The sequence below is a fragment of the Charadrius vociferus genome, unplaced genomic scaffold, assembly GCF_000708025.1.
Source record: "Charadrius vociferus isolate BGI_N301 unplaced genomic scaffold, ASM70802v2 scaffold758, whole genome shotgun sequence".
NCBI classification, from domain to species: domain Eukaryota; kingdom Metazoa; phylum Chordata; class Aves; order Charadriiformes; family Charadriidae; genus Charadrius; species Charadrius vociferus.
The window spans coordinates 155,862-172,061 of NW_009649934.1; the positions used below are offsets into that span (position 1 = coordinate 155,862).

Consider the following 16,200-nt stretch of genomic DNA (forward strand, 5'->3'; position numbering starts at 1 on the left):
TGACTTCCCTTGGTGTTCCCTGTTCATAAGGAGAGTGTGTCCTACCTCCTGCACAGCCAACTGCTCAGGGACTCCCTTCATCCACTCCCGCAGCTCAGCCAGCTCCTCAATACTGTTTGGTTTCTCATGCATTTTGCAGCTGACAGCTTTATACGCATCACAGATCTGCAGCAAGACACAGCAGAGGAAAGACCATCAAAAGTCATTAATTGCTAACAGGCAAACTGAAAAACCTGCCGTGATCCACCAACTTCCCGTTCTGAAGGTGGTCTAAAGTGATGAGTACATAGTCCTGTTCCATCTTTTTCTTTCTGCAGTCTTTCTCCATGCATCTCATTCGAGCTCATATGGAATGAGACTGCCAAAAAACGAGGAAGAGGAACCGCAGGTATGTGGTTGAAATGATGACACTAATAGATTTGGACAACCCTCTGGCAGATGCAATTGTCTATATTCCAGTTATCCTCAGAGCAAGCAGAAGGACCTCACAGTTGTCTTCTAGGCAGTTCTTTTCCATCCACCAACAGATTTTTATAAGAAGTTAGGGTCTTGAAGACTTTAATCTCAAGAGATAGAGCTTTCAGGCACATAATTTATTAAGTATATTTAATACTTGGTTTGGCTGAGTCTGCATATCGCCCCCCTAGTTTTCTTTAACTAATCACTCCAATGCAATCTTTAAAACGTCCTCATTATTGTGGCCTCAGTTGCTGTCTTCCCTTGGCTATTTGACAAACACAGCGACTTCAAAAGCAGAAGGACTGCACAAGACATTGACAGATAATCAACTGAACCAGGTACTTACATCCTCCACCTGCAAATGGAGATTTTTAGCCAGTATGTCCAACATGGAAGTGGCAAGCTCTTTGTATTTTTTGGACAGATATTGCTTAACATCTTCTATGCTGACATGGAAGGGACCAATGACAATAGAACTAGGTAGAGTGTTGTCCAGGTTCTCCTTTTCAGACAAGTGCATGTTTACTATACTCATCACCTCCTGGGCAGATGGACATTGCTCTCTGTAGTCTCTGTAAATAAAAACACCAACAAAAAAGGTGATGTAGACCTCTCTGAACATCCAGGTTGTTTGTAGGATGTCCAGACATGTACACCCAAATGATCAAGACATGAAATTGATAATGAGTAGGTTTATTGTTATTACAACATGCATCTATTTGAAAGTATGAATCTTTCTGCAAGCACAGACTGAGAAGGTACCAATGCCTTCTAGACCCTACCACCAAAGATATGCCTACATAGGAAGTGAGGAGTGTTTGTATCACAGTCAAGTACATGCGTGCTAGCTTTAACCGAGCATGGGAAGTTATAGTAGCAAAGACATCCCATCTAAAGTCCATATATCTGGGTGACCAGCCAGCACTGAGGGTTCTGCTTCAGTGTCTTCACTGCTACAGTTGCCAACGCCAAGCAGAGAAACAGACTGCCTATGCCTGCCTGCACTGCAGCTACACCCACGAAGCAGTGTAGACAGGTGCCCAGTTTCAGAAGATGTGTATACGAGAAGACATGGAACTGGTATGTAGCTGAGTAACATTACTGGGGAGCAATGGAAGGGACAGACTCATATCTACATTTTACAGCACAATAGATATGAAGTGGAATAAGAGCACAAAATATTTTAGCTGCAGAAAAGGAGCGGAAGAAAGAGATAAAAGAGGTAATAAGGCAAGAGGAGAGGGAGAGACAAAAATGAAAGCACTGGTGTAAACAGTGCAAGGTCAGGAGGCACCTTGGGGGAGAGCAGCCACTTCAGTGAGTTCTGGGCAGAGATTGGAATTTGTCAGATGAGATTTGTAAATTGATTAAGCTGGAATAACAAAAGAGAAAAAGGGCTTCAGTCCCAATGTTTGGAGAAAACGTGAAGCCTAAAAAGAAGACCATTAAAGTAACAGGCTAAAGGACAGCATAGGTGCAAAGAGTTTTGGCAGTGAAAACAATGTGGCTGAAACAAAAGAAAACATTATTTTCTACAGAATGTTATCAGTCTGAACAGATGCTATTTGAAGGAGGTCAGAGTCAAGTATGCTAACTGGATTTTCAAATAGGATGAGTCATTTTTAGGGCCATTAATATCTCCAATTACACTTACAAACATGACAGGAATGTGACTGCTGTCAGATGCAGGAAGAAATTCTCACTGCCACCACCAATGTCCTCTAAAAGCATGGACCATTGCCTGTGGCTAAAGGCTGCCTCTCATGGATGCCTGATCTCACATCTGAGGCACCTCATCCACATTCGTGGTGAAGGCCTGCCGTTTGGGTTAGAGGTGGCTTTGTCAGAGGCCACTTACCTTAGGAAGTACTCAATGTCATTGTTATTTAGCTCTAAGAACTTCTCATATTTCTTGGCATAGGCTTGGAGAGGGATCTGTGCCTTCTGAACGGCAGATCGCATAGCCTCACGTAGTTCTTCCACTTCTGGTTCGTGCAAGCCTACTGAGTCCAGCAAGAGTGTGTCTGTGATATGCATGTTCTCCAACACATACTGGAAGAGGAAGGAGAGAGGTCTTTCAGGACTAGCAGAGCTAACCATGCCTCCTCAGAGAGGGGGGAGATAATCACTAGTGGCACCTTTGGGAAGTAATGCAGTCCATCCTTCTACATTGTGTCAGGAACTGTGTTATCAGTTGTATCTTGCCCCGCCAAAGAAAGAGGGTATGGGGAGGTAGGTCTTTGACAGTAACAGGCAGAAGGATGCATATGCAGAAGAGATCTGCACCAGACTGACAGCACTGGAAAAGGTGCCATTTCCTTTATAAGTCTGCTTCTACCAGCTGCCATGCACTTCGGGCAACCAGGTTACTTAGGACATGCCTCCACAGAACATGCAGCATCAAAGAAGAGATAGCAACCACATGAAATAGCTACAGTGTTAGGGAGCTTGAAGAAATCCTGTCAGAAGAGAATTGCATTGGCACAGTGCTGTGCCTAAATTAATTTAAGTGTATTCCCAACTACCTACTTCAGCAACTCTCTCCCTCAGCACAAGCTCGGGGGTGTCTATGCCAAGCTGCAATGCACTGAGGAGACTTGCTCAGCTTTATCACTGTTGATACAGAAGAGTTCACCTTCTCCAGCTGTGGGACAGTGTGAGTCACCAGAATTCCCTTGTCGAACAGAGAAATGAGGGACTTCTCAAAGCTCTCCACAGGGGGGCTGAAGCGAACACCACTGCTGTCTAGCACAAGGTCCGTTACAAAGAGTGGACTCCTTTGAGGCCTGCAGTGGGAAGAGATAAGGAAGAACACGGATGCTTTTAGACAATGGCACACAACTATATTGCTCTGGTGCTGATACTAAAATGCCTACTGGACAGGAAAGGAAAGCAGAAGAGAGGAGGATTGTCCAGTTGCAGGTACGAGTTCTGAATTTACCACTAAAGACAAAGACATTGAGAACTCTCGTCTATCAAAGGCGAAGGAAGTGTCAATCATGACACACCAGGATCCCCCAAAATCATAACCTTATGTCGAGAATTGGAGCTGCTTTACATAAAAATTGTAGGTGCTATTCAAACTAGGCATTCAGCATCTCCAATATAGTCATAACGTGCACCTTCCAGAAGTTATATTCATTATCTCCCAATCTTGTATGTTACCAGCATGGTAACAGGATCAGCTGAAATCAGTGTCAAGACTTCCACTGATTTCAAGGTAAAAGGCTTCATGTGCGTGGCAGGTTTTTGTATTTTGTTCTCTTCCTGTTTTCAATTTCTAGGCCTTCCTTTTCTAATACAATGAAGGACAGAAATCCTTAAATCGATACTCAACCAAAGAAAACTCTAGGCACTGTGACAACCTGAATTTTGTATTCTTTAGAGATCCCAGGCCAGATCCTACTCCTGAGGTTTAATCCAAGAATGGAAGTAACCAGCCATGCCTCCTGATATTCTTCTTCCTTGCCTCCAGGAAAAAAAAGCTAGTAGTAATTATTTGCTCCCCTGAGAATGCTTGAAGTGGCTAACCTTTAGAACAGTACGTCAAAGTAGCAGACCTTGGTTCTGATGGGCTGCCTCATATCACTAACAGCAACATGAAATCTGCACTAACAGAGCAGCTAGCTCTGTATCATTCTTCCACACTCAAGCAAATGTGTCAGGCGGAGGACTGGGTGAACCAGCCCAGCCTAAAGCTGCAGTGCAAACCTCGCTTGCAAAAATTGTAGTTAGAAAGACAATGGCACTACACTTTTCTGCTCTTTCCACCCTTTTTTCCTCTCCCTTCCTTACTTGTAGGGACTATTGATAAGGTCATCTCCCCATTCCATGTCCTGTGAGCAATTCAGGATATCATGGCAAGCATCCAGCAAAAGCTGGGTGAAGCTGATCAGTGAGTTCTGGACCAGATACCGCACAGAGTCCTGAAGCATGAATTTGATGCGCTTCATCAGCTTATGCAGTTTGGACATCTGGTAGACATCCCAGTGGCTCTGTTCCAGGTTATACCAGTCTTTGCCTGCATGTCTCAAGTTGCTCTTTACTGCAGTCTTTAGAATATCAATCCAAGTATCCTTGAGAAACATTTGAACCTAGGGCAAAGAAAAAAAGCAAAGTGTGTAATCTTCTAAGGGCTGATGGGAAAGCAGTATGGCGAGGTTAGCTGCTAGCTGGGACTGCTGGACCTTTCTCTGTTGTGAAAGGCAACTGTTCTGTCAGAGCTGTGGTAGCTAAACAGTAGCTCTCAAATCCATGCACACACACGTGGCATCTGAACCTGGCCATACATCTCCTTCACTGAGAAAAGACCTACAAAAAGAAAGCCTGATATTAAAAAGCAGGAGTGCTCTATTCTTTCTTTTTATACACAGTGTTTCCTTTTTGTTCTCTTTTCCATAGAACAGTGTCACTGGAGCTGACTGTGTCAGGGTCCCTCATAAGAAGTTGTGTAGACAGTATGATGAGCAAGTAAAGGACAGAATATTATCTTCTCTTGACAAGTGAGGAGAAAGAGGGGAAGAAGCCAAGGGCAGCAGCAGTCTGCAGTGTTTTAATTTATTAAAATACCACCAAGTGTCACTTTTGCTCCACAGGCAGCTACTGTTTGTGTGTAATAAAACAACCACAGTCACTGAGTGGATGACAGCACTGGCTAGCTGAAACAGCATGGGACTGGGAAGGACCAGCACATGCCCTCTTGCCGCTGATTTATTGTGTAACCCTGTGCAAGCTACTCGGTGTGGCCACATCCAGGGTGCAATGTGCTGCCCTCATTTAGAGGGCATGAAGATCTTCTGGTGAGAGTTACCACAGAGCTGCAAATTTTTGCCCTAGTCTGTCTGCTGGCATTGCAAGCAGAGTAATTTATTTAAATACATAAAGAACATAGAGTGTAGGAAAAACATTACCCCTATGAGCGCTTCAGGAGGAATCAAAGCTCTTGTGCCTTGCAGGTGGAGGGATGGGGAAATAAAAACAAGCAAAAAAAAAAAAAAGGAAAATTTGGAGTGCCAACCAGGACTGTTATCTGCATGGAGACCAGGAGGAGGAGAGAGGGTCTGTAGCCCTATGTGGCCACGTGTTGAACACATGACTAAGGGCACGGTCAGCATCGGCTGATGCTAACCAGGGGGCTCTGGCTCTTTCGGCCCATTCTCCTCACATCCCAAAAAATTTGACATGCACACGCAAATTTCTCCCTGCCCCACCCACAATATCTCCTCTGAAAGCTCATCAATTTCCAAGGAATCGATCCGCAGCTGCTGCATCTGTCTAATACATGCTGAGAACCCTGCTGGCTGCTCCATCTGTTCATCCCCCATACTTCTTCCACTCACCTGAGTGAAGGTCTGGGTCTGGATCTGTTCAAACTCCTCCAAGCAGACATGCTTGGCTAAATTTGAGTTAAACAGAGACATGGTGGCAGCCTTGTTGCACTCATCTTGCACCTGTGTGAGGAGAAGAATGACTTCTGGCCTATTCAGGAGTGAGACAAAGTTGAAATGTGCTTGTCGTTCATCAAAAGGATAGTCAGGGAACCAGATGAGCCCTGCAACAAAAAAAACCCCACAACACATTACTGCCTGCAACAGCCATCCCAATCTCGGTTTTAGAGGAAGACTTCAGCTCCCTTTGGGACAGTGGTTGTGAAAAGGACTCTCCTCTAATGCACAGGCCTTATCATGTAGTGGTTTCAGCAGACGGCCAGATGAAAGAGTCTCTGCTCTGCAGCAGAGCCTTTCTGCAGCCTCCCATTAGGGGCTGAGGGACTGTCTTGGTGCCTGACCTTCCTGAGGCTTTGGCTTATGAAATTCCCATGAGAAAGAATACGGGACTTGAGAAATCTTCCCATTGAGGCTTCAAGGCACAGCTGAGTCATCTGTGAGAGGCTGCTTGTGAACCACCTCGAGGCGTTCCAACATTTGGAAGGTCGAAGTCCACAAAATGCGCATGCGCACACACACCCTACACCTTTTACTGTGGTCATTTTCCTCCAGTTCATAACTCAAAAAGAAAAAAAAAAAGCCTCGGCCCTCTTTCACACCTGAGGTATGCCACAGCTGAGCAGAGCAAATGGGAGGTGGCCAGCCCCAGCACAGTGCTGAACGGAAGGCAGTTAAGCTAATTACACTGCCATGCATTTGGTGCCATTAAGGGTACACTCGCAGAGTTACTGCCGCTTAGCTGATGGATGGTAATGTGTTACACTGAGGTAACATGAACATGCAAATATATCCTAAAAAAGAGCAGACGTACTCAAAAGTCTCATATAATCTCCTGCTGCTGCCCTTTATGAGCCCTAATCATTAACAGGAACCTGAGAGTTTCTACAACAAAGCATGAATCCTACCAAAACAAAGAGGCCCTATAACCACACCGAGTGCAAACTGCTTTACCGTGTCCCGTACCTTTCTCTGGTACTTTCTTCTCCTCTTTGTCTGGCAGGGTGACATAAGAAAATGTCTGAGGTTTGGAAGTGACGACTCTGTCAAAGCTGATCCTGTTCATGGTACGTTCATAGTCTAACCTCACTTCTTTCTCCAGGCAGCACATATGGTCTAACACCCTGTTAGAAGACATGGAAACAATGATAACTCACGGTGTTTGAGCAAAAGTATGTTAGTAGCTTTACTGCAAAACCCACCTTTCACTCCCTGCCTCCTGGATTTGCTAACCCAGAAGTTCACTGAACGCATTAGGAGAGGGGTGCAGACAATGAAGCAGCCAGTGTGGCTATCAAATGGACATTTAATGACAGAGCCAAGTGGGAACCTGGACTGCAGCCTTCTCAAGTGCCTTTTCAGATCGAAGCAAAATCTCCACTGGCAGCATGCAGGGGGAGAACCATTACAGAGGGGAGGAGTAAAAAAAAAAAAAAACAAACACAAAAAAACAAGGACTAAAGAAGCTAGCTGTCAGTTCTGGAAAAGTTGGGCTGTCTGAGCTGTCCTCCCAACTGCCTCCTCCTGAACACATCTTGAGATCAGTCTCCTCAGCCAACACATGTGATAAGTGCTGAAACCCTGCTCTGCTTGCCCTAGGAAATCATCACATCTCACCTCAGGCAGGCAGAGTACTTTTCTTTGTATCTATGTTTCTGCTCACAAACAGAGACTAATTACACTCCTACTCTCCAGTTTAGGCTGGCAGACCATGCACCCTTCACACCTTTCTGTCTCAGAGCAGGGCAATCAGTCATGGCTGATTCCCAGCAACATCACCAATGGCTCATGATTCATCAGCCCAGGGACTCTTAAAACTCCTTTCTGATATGAACTGCATCTCAGAGACGCTCGATTATATACAGGTGGAGATCCCCTGTTCTGTTTAGTTCACTCTGTGCAGATCTTCTTGTGATTTGTTTTAGCAGCTGTTAATAGGTATAAGAATCATCAGCAGACAACAGCCAACTCTCTAGAGACAGCTGGCGGCCTGCAGATCAATTCAGCGATGATTGATCTGTTCCCTGAAAACACAGGGAGACAGCAAGGTCAACCATGACATTTCTGTCTAACCTTCCTGCTGTTGAAGGCCATTTAACTGCAGGTGTAAGCATGGCTCAGTGGATCTGCATATGAAGTACATCTACTTCATCTGGGAACACTAACAGATCAGCCATCCTGTACATGTGTCGCTGGAGCTCTTGTCCTACCTACTTCTGATGACACCCTGGGCAAGAGGGTGGTGTGCATGTGCACCGGCTAGAAGGCAGATGAGATCCACGGTCTATGAGTTGGATGCTCAAGATCTGCCTCCATAACCACTTGTTTTGTAGCTCTATGAAGTCCTACAATGTTAATGGACTGAAGGCTGAGATCCCAGACATATACTTGATGCTTTACCTCTTCTCTTTCTTCAGTTTGGGAGTATGCACAGCCAGCAGCTTCATTCTCTGCAGGCTCTTCTCGCTGATGCTATTTAGTCCATCTGTGGGCATGCAGTCCACATAAAGGTGATACAGTAGCAGTGCCTGCATCTTCTTACGCAAGCTGTTGGCAGAAACTACCCTCTGTGCAAACACCTGGGGATCTTCGGCCAGAAACAGTAAACAAACTCGTGGCACCCAGTACTGGCATGACAGCAACGGGGCTCTTCCTGGGAAACAAAAGTAAAGCTTCCAAAAGTATCCAGGGAAAATAAAACTCAGAATGGCTTGCAATGCTGACAGCAGCTTTTTGACAGATATTATTATTGGACTGGCTTACTTGAGATCAAAATGAGGGACCAAAGCTGATGACAGCTAGAGACAAGGAGCATGGAATTACCAGCATCTCCAAACCTTTCAAGAGGGGGTTACTTCATCTTAATCTGTTCGCATTCCCCTTCAAAATGGCATTGGCCCAGAAATATCACCATTTAACTTTTCGTGAAGGCAGAAAAGATGGGAGACAGAAAAAAAAAAAAAAAAAAAGGTATCTCCAAAGGGAAGGCCTGAAATATGTTGTCAAATCAAGGTGTGGAGTTCTCTGCCCCGGAGGTTTTTTCTGGACAGGTTAAACAGACAGTGTCAAGAGTAATAACAGGGAGAGGAGTTAAATGACTTCTTGATGTCCTTCCCATCTCTACCTAGGACCAACGTGGGTAATGGACTGGCTCTCAGAATATATGCCAGGTCCCAAAAGGCCATACTTGAAACACACCTTCTGGAGTTATTCCACCATTGAGGATGGGTCTCCCTTCTTCATCCCGCACGAGCCCATTCTTATCTGTTTTATGGACCAAGTAGAGCTTTGTCTCCTTGTCATAATCCAGAACACCAACATCAATCCACTTATAGATTAACTTCTGGCTTTTGGGGTCCTCTGAAAGAATCAAGGATAAAACATGGTTAGTCCATTCTCCGTGAGGCTACAGCAAATAGACTTTTCTGACCACAGTGGCAATGCTACAGTTAAATCCATTCACTAGTTTGAATTTCAGTCAATCTCACATAATTTCTGGTGTGATCAACTAAATAACAAACTCAGATCTTACGGCTTAGCATTTCCAACTGTTTGCACACACCAGAGCCCTCCATTTTCCTCTTCCTACCTCTGTGGGTTCCCTGTGGGCCATCCTCCCACCTCCTATTTCAGGCACTCCCACTCACTCTTTGACACATAGTGTCATATTTGGGTCTCGTACATCCCTACATCCTCTTTCAGCCTGCACTTGGGGACCCCTCTGCCTCCCATTTCCTTCACCCGTTGATCCAGAGCCTCTCACTGCCCACATGGGTTCTGTGGGGATCCCATTCTCCTTTCCCAAGTGCAGCTCTAGCCCTGTGTCACCCTCCACGAGTCCTCATTCTTCTAATGGGGAGCAGGTGTAAAACCCTGTGCCTTCTCCCCCAGTCTACTATTTCTCTGGGTCATTCCCAGGGCATCCAACTCTTAAATGTTCATATTTTCTTAAATGCTGGGAGGTGTTAGCCAGACAGATATATATCTATATCGATATCAATATAGATATAGGTCAGGACAGCATTATACTGAGGTTTAGAACAGACGCTGTTAACCACAGGTCTGAGCTAAAGGAATTTGCAACAGTGCTGGCACTATACGTATGCCAGTGGTCTCACCTCCTCTAGGGCCCAGAGGGTCTGACTACTTGTGTGCAGAACAGTCCAGTCAACCAGGAGAGTGATCAGGCGTTGTGTTCCCCAAGCCCGCTGCAAGCAGAACTCAGCCATCACGTGCTGGCTGCCTGAGGATCCACTCAGCTTACATTTGATGCTTAGGTTTTGCAGACAGCCAAGCCTCTGGAGGTTGCCCCAGAGCTGCAGCGAGTATGCATGCCAGTTCCTCTGCTTTAAAGCTAGTGCAGATGTGTTGCTATGAGCTGCAGTCACAACTGGACACCAGCACAGCTGTACCTAGTGACACCTTCTCATTGGGAAGGCTCTGAGTGACAGGAAAACAACAGACATCCACATCACTTAATTTGCCCCAGATTTACTACTTGGATTTTCACTACAGTCTGAACTTGACTTCTGATCCTGCACTCGCTGTGAAATCCAGGCAAAACATACTGTGTTCAAGCTAACTAACGAAATTTTGATTGTACTGACTTCCAGGCACAGAAACAGGAGGGGAAAAAGGCAGAGGCTACTTCTAAAAATGTGGAAACAGTCAGTCTTGGGCAGCACTGACAGCTGTTGAGATCCCTGGTCTCTTGCTCTGCCTGCCTGAGCCTGGTCAGAATGAGTTATTGCATTTCTGCTATTCAGAGCTGCATTCATCAGAATGTACATGCTCCCTTCTGCTGAACGGGTCTGTAATTGTTAGCATTGCCTCATTCATTCGAGCTTTACCGTGTCCCAGTACATCATCTGTAGGTAAAAGTGCTTTTCCAGGCACTGGCTTTCTATCATGAGATCCTGGCTCCAGTCCTAGCAAGATCCACTCTTCTGGAGTTCGACAATCATACTCGTCATTGTCAAATATCTAGAAAGCCAGAACACGAGTGAAACGAAGTCTTACTTTAGAGAGAAGAAAATACCTGATACAAAATTTCGTAAGAGGAAAATTAGCATGCAGTTCCTAAATGGGCTACAAAAAGGGAAAACAGTCCAGGTGCAAAAGCTTTGCTCAACAGTCTTCTCCCAAACAGAAATATCTGTACCTCTAGCTCTCTACTAGGGAGCAGAGATCACCAGCTGGAGAGGTCTCACACAAGAGTACTGCTGACTACTGCATTCAGAAGGAAACATGAGACAACACTTTTTCTTTGGACATACAAATGTCAGTGAGAAGCACCCTCAAGGACTATTAATTCTGATGGAAGTTGTGGGCACCCTGCAGAAGATGCTTACCATCTTCTAGAGATCCTCGAGGGCCCAAACCCGCTCTGAAACATTTCTTTGTTTTATTGCTTGTTGTATCAACGATGGCTAAGTGTCCTGCATTTCTTAGAAAGAGCCTGTGGTATAAGCAATGAGATAGATTACAAGTGGCAAACATGCTCTCTTACCTTTAATGGGAGATAGATGGGAAAGACAGGATCTTTCTTCTCCCCAATAGTTGGCATATGGTCAGGGTCATGGTGCCTTGGCATCAGCTGATTGGAGTCTATCCCCTTGTTGGCTAAGAGCTGAGCAATATCAAAGGTGAGATACAGTCGTCTTCTCCTGTTTTGAATTAGATGGGGAAAGAACCACTTAATGCACCTGTCTAGTTGCATGGGCTCCCATGCCTACAAGTCCACTTTTTGATCGCGCACCCCTATCAGTAAAAAAGTTTTTGAGCACACACCGCATACATGTTTATTTCTTCATCTATAGAATAGAACAGTTCCATTGAAAGGGACCTACAATGATCATCGAGTCCAATTTATAAATTATATACATATACTACTGTACTAATATATTATGTACATTATAGAGCATACACAAAAATAGAAATTAAAAAAGGATGAGCAAAAGATGAAATAAACACTATTTAAAAAACATACTTTCTTCCTGCATCCCAGTGAATTGTCTTGTGCGCTCCCTGTGATGCATACACCCCACTTTGGAGACCACTGCCTTACAGGATAGTGTTTTCCTAAAGAATTTTGACATGTCATGTCTTGAAAGCAAAAATCAACACCCTAATCTGCTGTGTCCATTCCATAATGATACCTAGCCACTTTCTGGTTACTTACCTCTCTACCTCCATCTTCCGAGGGCATTGCCCTGGAAGCCGTTTGAAGGCAATTTGCACTTTGGGCTTAAATGATTGTACTGGGAAATCTGACTTGATGAGGTTCTCTGTGGTTGGTCCAAACATTTGCTTATCCAGGACACTTCCAAAGTCCTCAGGCATCTTGAAGGTTGTGACTAAGACATAAAGAGAAACACATGTCTGAAACCACCAGACATCACTCTGCTTTACAGTCACACACAGGAGTACTGCGGTGTCTCCCGGGTTGTCTGCAGAAGTCACTTCACTAGATTTGTGAAAGAAATCAAGCAGACATCAAATGGGAAACAGAAAGGAATACTTTTTCTTTTTCCTGCTGCAATATGTCATTATGGTTTTCCAGTATCAAAACAATGGCATAGAAGAAGCCTCCACTGAAAATTACTGTCACACACCTTATTAGGAGGTAGGACACTGACCTGTCTCTACGGAGCTCTGTTCTGCTCCCAGCTTTGCTACAGACTCTCTACATGATCGTGGGCAAATTACAGTCTCTAGTGCACAGCTTCCCTCACTCTCAGAAAGAGGTGGGATTCCCCTGCCTCCCTGGGGTGCCCTGAGATCAAGAGTCAGTTGAGTTGTAGCTGGGAGAAACTCGGTCAAGCTGGTGATAAAGGCCTTATGAATATTGCAGGAGAGAACAAGCTGCTCAGGTCATCTTTATGCGGTGAAGTCCCTATTCACACCTTACTGGGGACAAACCTCTCCTCAGTTTTTGCTCAAGCGAACCTCCCACTCACATCAGCAGTGGTGTGAGAAAAAATTGAGTTAAACAGCTAACAATCTCACGATTTGGCCAAATGTTTTCAATGGAAATTTGGACTAAGCAAAAAGTACACATTTCCAAGAATTGGCTGAAATTAAACCATGTCATTTACCCCATAAATAAACCAAACTGTTTATATTGCTAAACAAGCCACAAATAATAGAACAGCAGCAAACTGGGAATTTGAAGCTTAACCTAAATTAAGTAATTGCATGAAAGCTTTAAAAAGCACTATTCCCTAGACAGAGCTAAGCATTGAGCTAAAAATAGATTTTGGTGGAGCGAAAGCTTTTCTTTTAATGAACTTTCACACATTACCAAGGAGAAACTTAAGGTTCTGGTTCATAAGCGGGTATTTTGGATGTCAAGCTTTGGACCAATCCTTCACCCTGCTCCATGTACTTCTGCTTGCATCATGCATACAACCCCTTGATTTCAAAGCAATTGTGTAGAGCAGCCAGTAACACTGAAGCCAGGCACGTTTCAGAATGATCAGGTACTGAAACAGTCCGCTAAAATGTCATTCCCTTGCCCTTCTTAAATGGCCCCTGACACAACCCTTGTAGCTGTACATTGTCTGCTTAGGGACCGAAGGAAATAGCCACTGAACCGGCTCCTCTCTCTACTCCCCTCTCTTAGGAAGGGCACCTAGCCTGGAATAAATATGATCCTAAACATCTGCATTGTCCATACCAACGTGCATGCTTACAATAATTTCGAGGAATCCCTAAAATGCAGAGGGTTTACTACAGCTCCTTTAGCCTCATGCATATCTCTTGCTTGGGGTCCTTACAGAATGGCCCTGATTTATATTTGTTGTCAGGGAGCACAGCTGTTCCAATTTTGTCACTTCATTGTTGCAAAATCCATGGCACCATCCATTATGGCACTTTGTGCACTATCAACTATTTATGTCAATACTTAGCGTTTCATTTGCATTTACATTTCCAGCTTGATAGCTTCTTCCCCCTTGAAGAAGCAGCAGATCATAAATAGAGATCTGTCTCCACTTGTTAGGGATGAGTCTAGCTTGTCAAGATTCACTTGAGGATGCAGTCATTTGTCCTCACTCATGAAAATAAATGTCACTTCTAAGCACAGAAAGGTGGTATATATAGTTACCATCTTTCTCTAAGACTAAAATCCTCTCACGTGCACACTTCCACCGGCTGCCAGCTTATGATCCATATCCCCAGGAGTGCTCCAGGGGCCAGGAGAGTGCTGGCAAACCTTTCACCCATGCTCTGTTCCTATATTGGAGCATCCATGATACAACAAGCTCTTGCAAGCATGTGGGACCAGTAGCTCTCTATACACAAAGGCCCCTTGCATCTAGGGAGAACAAGCCGCTCTGGGGTACAGCTGGATGCAGAATGAATAAATGAGAGAGGACCATGATTTAGGCTACGGGTACCTAGAATACAGCTCTCACAGGCAGGCCCCATTTTCACAGGAAAGGGGCCTTGCTGGCTCCATACGCAATGCTAATGCATGCAAATTCATATGCTCTCCTGGCATACGGCCCATGGGACCAAACTCCCATAGGCAGCAACACAGTCTACTCTGAACCCTGGGGGGAGCAGATATATCCAGGAGAAAAGGGAGCATGGTTTTCCCACCCAGATCACTTTGCTCCACCTCTAAATTCACTTTTAACGGGACATTCAACATCAAGCAGCTCAGCACCGTTCCTGACACTGACAGCAGAATGAAAGCAGAGCGCTAGCCGAGCGTCATCAGCCTAGTTCCCAGCTGCTCACTATAAGCAACCACAAGAGTTACGGCCCCATTTCCTGCCACATCATGTTTCCTCTCAGTATATTTACCTTTAGGGGTGTGCTGCTCGAGGTCTGCCTGTCTTAGCAAAGCGTGGTACATATGGGGGCCAGCACAAACATCCTGAAATGCAGCAAGGGAAGCATCAGAGATAACAAAGCACAGTTGTAGCACAGTGGGAGCATGGATTACAGAGGTCCAGAGAAAGCGAGACTGTAAGACCAACTTTACCAGAGCTTTAGGGACAATTCAGACTGTGAGCAATGAACAGAAAAGGCTCAAGGAGGCAGAAATACCTGAAAACTTCGGTCCAGTGCACAGAGAGGCAGAGAATTTGTCAGCAGAGTGCAGCCTGATTTCAGCTTAAGAAGTGGATTGGAGGCTGATTGCCTACGCAGTCATTAGGATTTTACTTCCAAATATCATCTGCAGTCACAACCATGTGCCTGCCCTGCCGGCATCCTAAACCCAGGCAACATCTGGACAGCAATAGCACTGGCCACTGAGGAAGGCAGCACAACTATGATCAGGAGGAGTCTTATGGCTTCACTTTGTAAGGGTCAAGGTCTTGCACAAAGGCCTCTGACCAAAATGAAAGGCTAGAACCTGGGTTGAAAGCTGTATTTCTCCACACCCGGTGTACCATTGGTCTTTCAATTACTAAAGGACAGTGGTAGAAAAAGAATTGCTCTTCGCACTTACCCCCACGATGCTGGAGGCTCCTGGAGTGAGGACATCAGCATAAAATGTCTTTTGTTGAAAGACTGAGTATTTTTTTGGCCCCTGGTTGCCGCTATCGGGAAGCGACAAACTCGTTCCTGGACTGAAGTCCCAGCATGAAGCTTCATTGCTGGTATCAGGAGGGCTGGGGCTCCCACCCAGAGAATTAGTCAAATCCTTCTTTGCTTTATCCATCTTCTTAGGAGAACAATGCTGTGATGCAACCCTGGGCTTGCTACAGTGGAAAGACATTGAGCCTGTTAAACACTGTATCTTTGGCACTCCTCCACACCCTCCCACAGCGCTGGATATCGTTGACTTGCTAAGATGAGTGGGTAACAAGGTAGGTTCAATCCCCTGCTTCAATACTAAGCACTGCCTTCACAACCTGGGGGCCATTGGTCTCATGTGGATGACTCGATGGCTCACTAACTCTAGGGAAAGAGAGAGCTTTATTACTCCAGATGGATTTTGGAGGGGGAAAACCAGCAGTATATGCATGAAAAGCTGCTTTCCTGAAGCAGCAGGGGCTTCCTGGATCTGTGGCAGCATTCAAAAGGCTGCCAGGAGAATTTGAGTAAACTGGGACTACAACAGAAGTGCTACTTTTGCTCTACCCAAATCCCTTAAAAACCTTGTCACACTTGACTCCAGTGGGAGTAGGCTACAGCCTAGATACCAACACAGCTACTCCCAGGTGTAAAGTCTGACTCTTTCATTTAAATAATTCAGGAGAAATGTTTAAGCATCGCCTAACGAATATTAAAATATAGCCAGAAGCTCCCCTCTCTCTCCTCCTGCAGGGGATATTTTTGC

General features: G+C 45.1%; 1 protein-coding gene across 1 annotated transcript in view; it reads right to left on the reverse strand.

Moving 5' to 3' along the window:
* Window positions 1-15,579, reverse strand: part of DNAH1 (dynein, axonemal, heavy chain 1) — a 72,127-nt gene extending 56,548 nt beyond the window's left edge. Inside the window, exons 1-14 of the mRNA XM_009891276.1 lie at window positions 15,367-15,579; window positions 14,715-14,787; window positions 12,085-12,259; window positions 11,413-11,569; window positions 10,754-10,886; window positions 9,102-9,263; window positions 8,304-8,556; window positions 6,870-7,027; window positions 5,799-6,010; window positions 4,255-4,553; window positions 3,095-3,245; window positions 2,318-2,511; window positions 806-1,031; window positions 46-165 (exon numbers count right to left, since the gene is read on the reverse strand). Of these exons, the coding sequence (XP_009889578.1) occupies window positions 46-165; window positions 806-1,031; window positions 2,318-2,511; window positions 3,095-3,245; window positions 4,255-4,553; window positions 5,799-6,010; window positions 6,870-7,027; window positions 8,304-8,556; window positions 9,102-9,263; window positions 10,754-10,886; window positions 11,413-11,569; window positions 12,085-12,259; window positions 14,715-14,787; window positions 15,367-15,579 (2,526 nt within the window). The remainder of the gene's footprint in view (window positions 1-45; window positions 166-805; window positions 1,032-2,317; window positions 2,512-3,094; window positions 3,246-4,254; window positions 4,554-5,798; window positions 6,011-6,869; window positions 7,028-8,303; window positions 8,557-9,101; window positions 9,264-10,753; window positions 10,887-11,412; window positions 11,570-12,084; window positions 12,260-14,714; window positions 14,788-15,366) is intronic.
* Window positions 15,580-16,200: the final 621 nt, after the last annotated feature.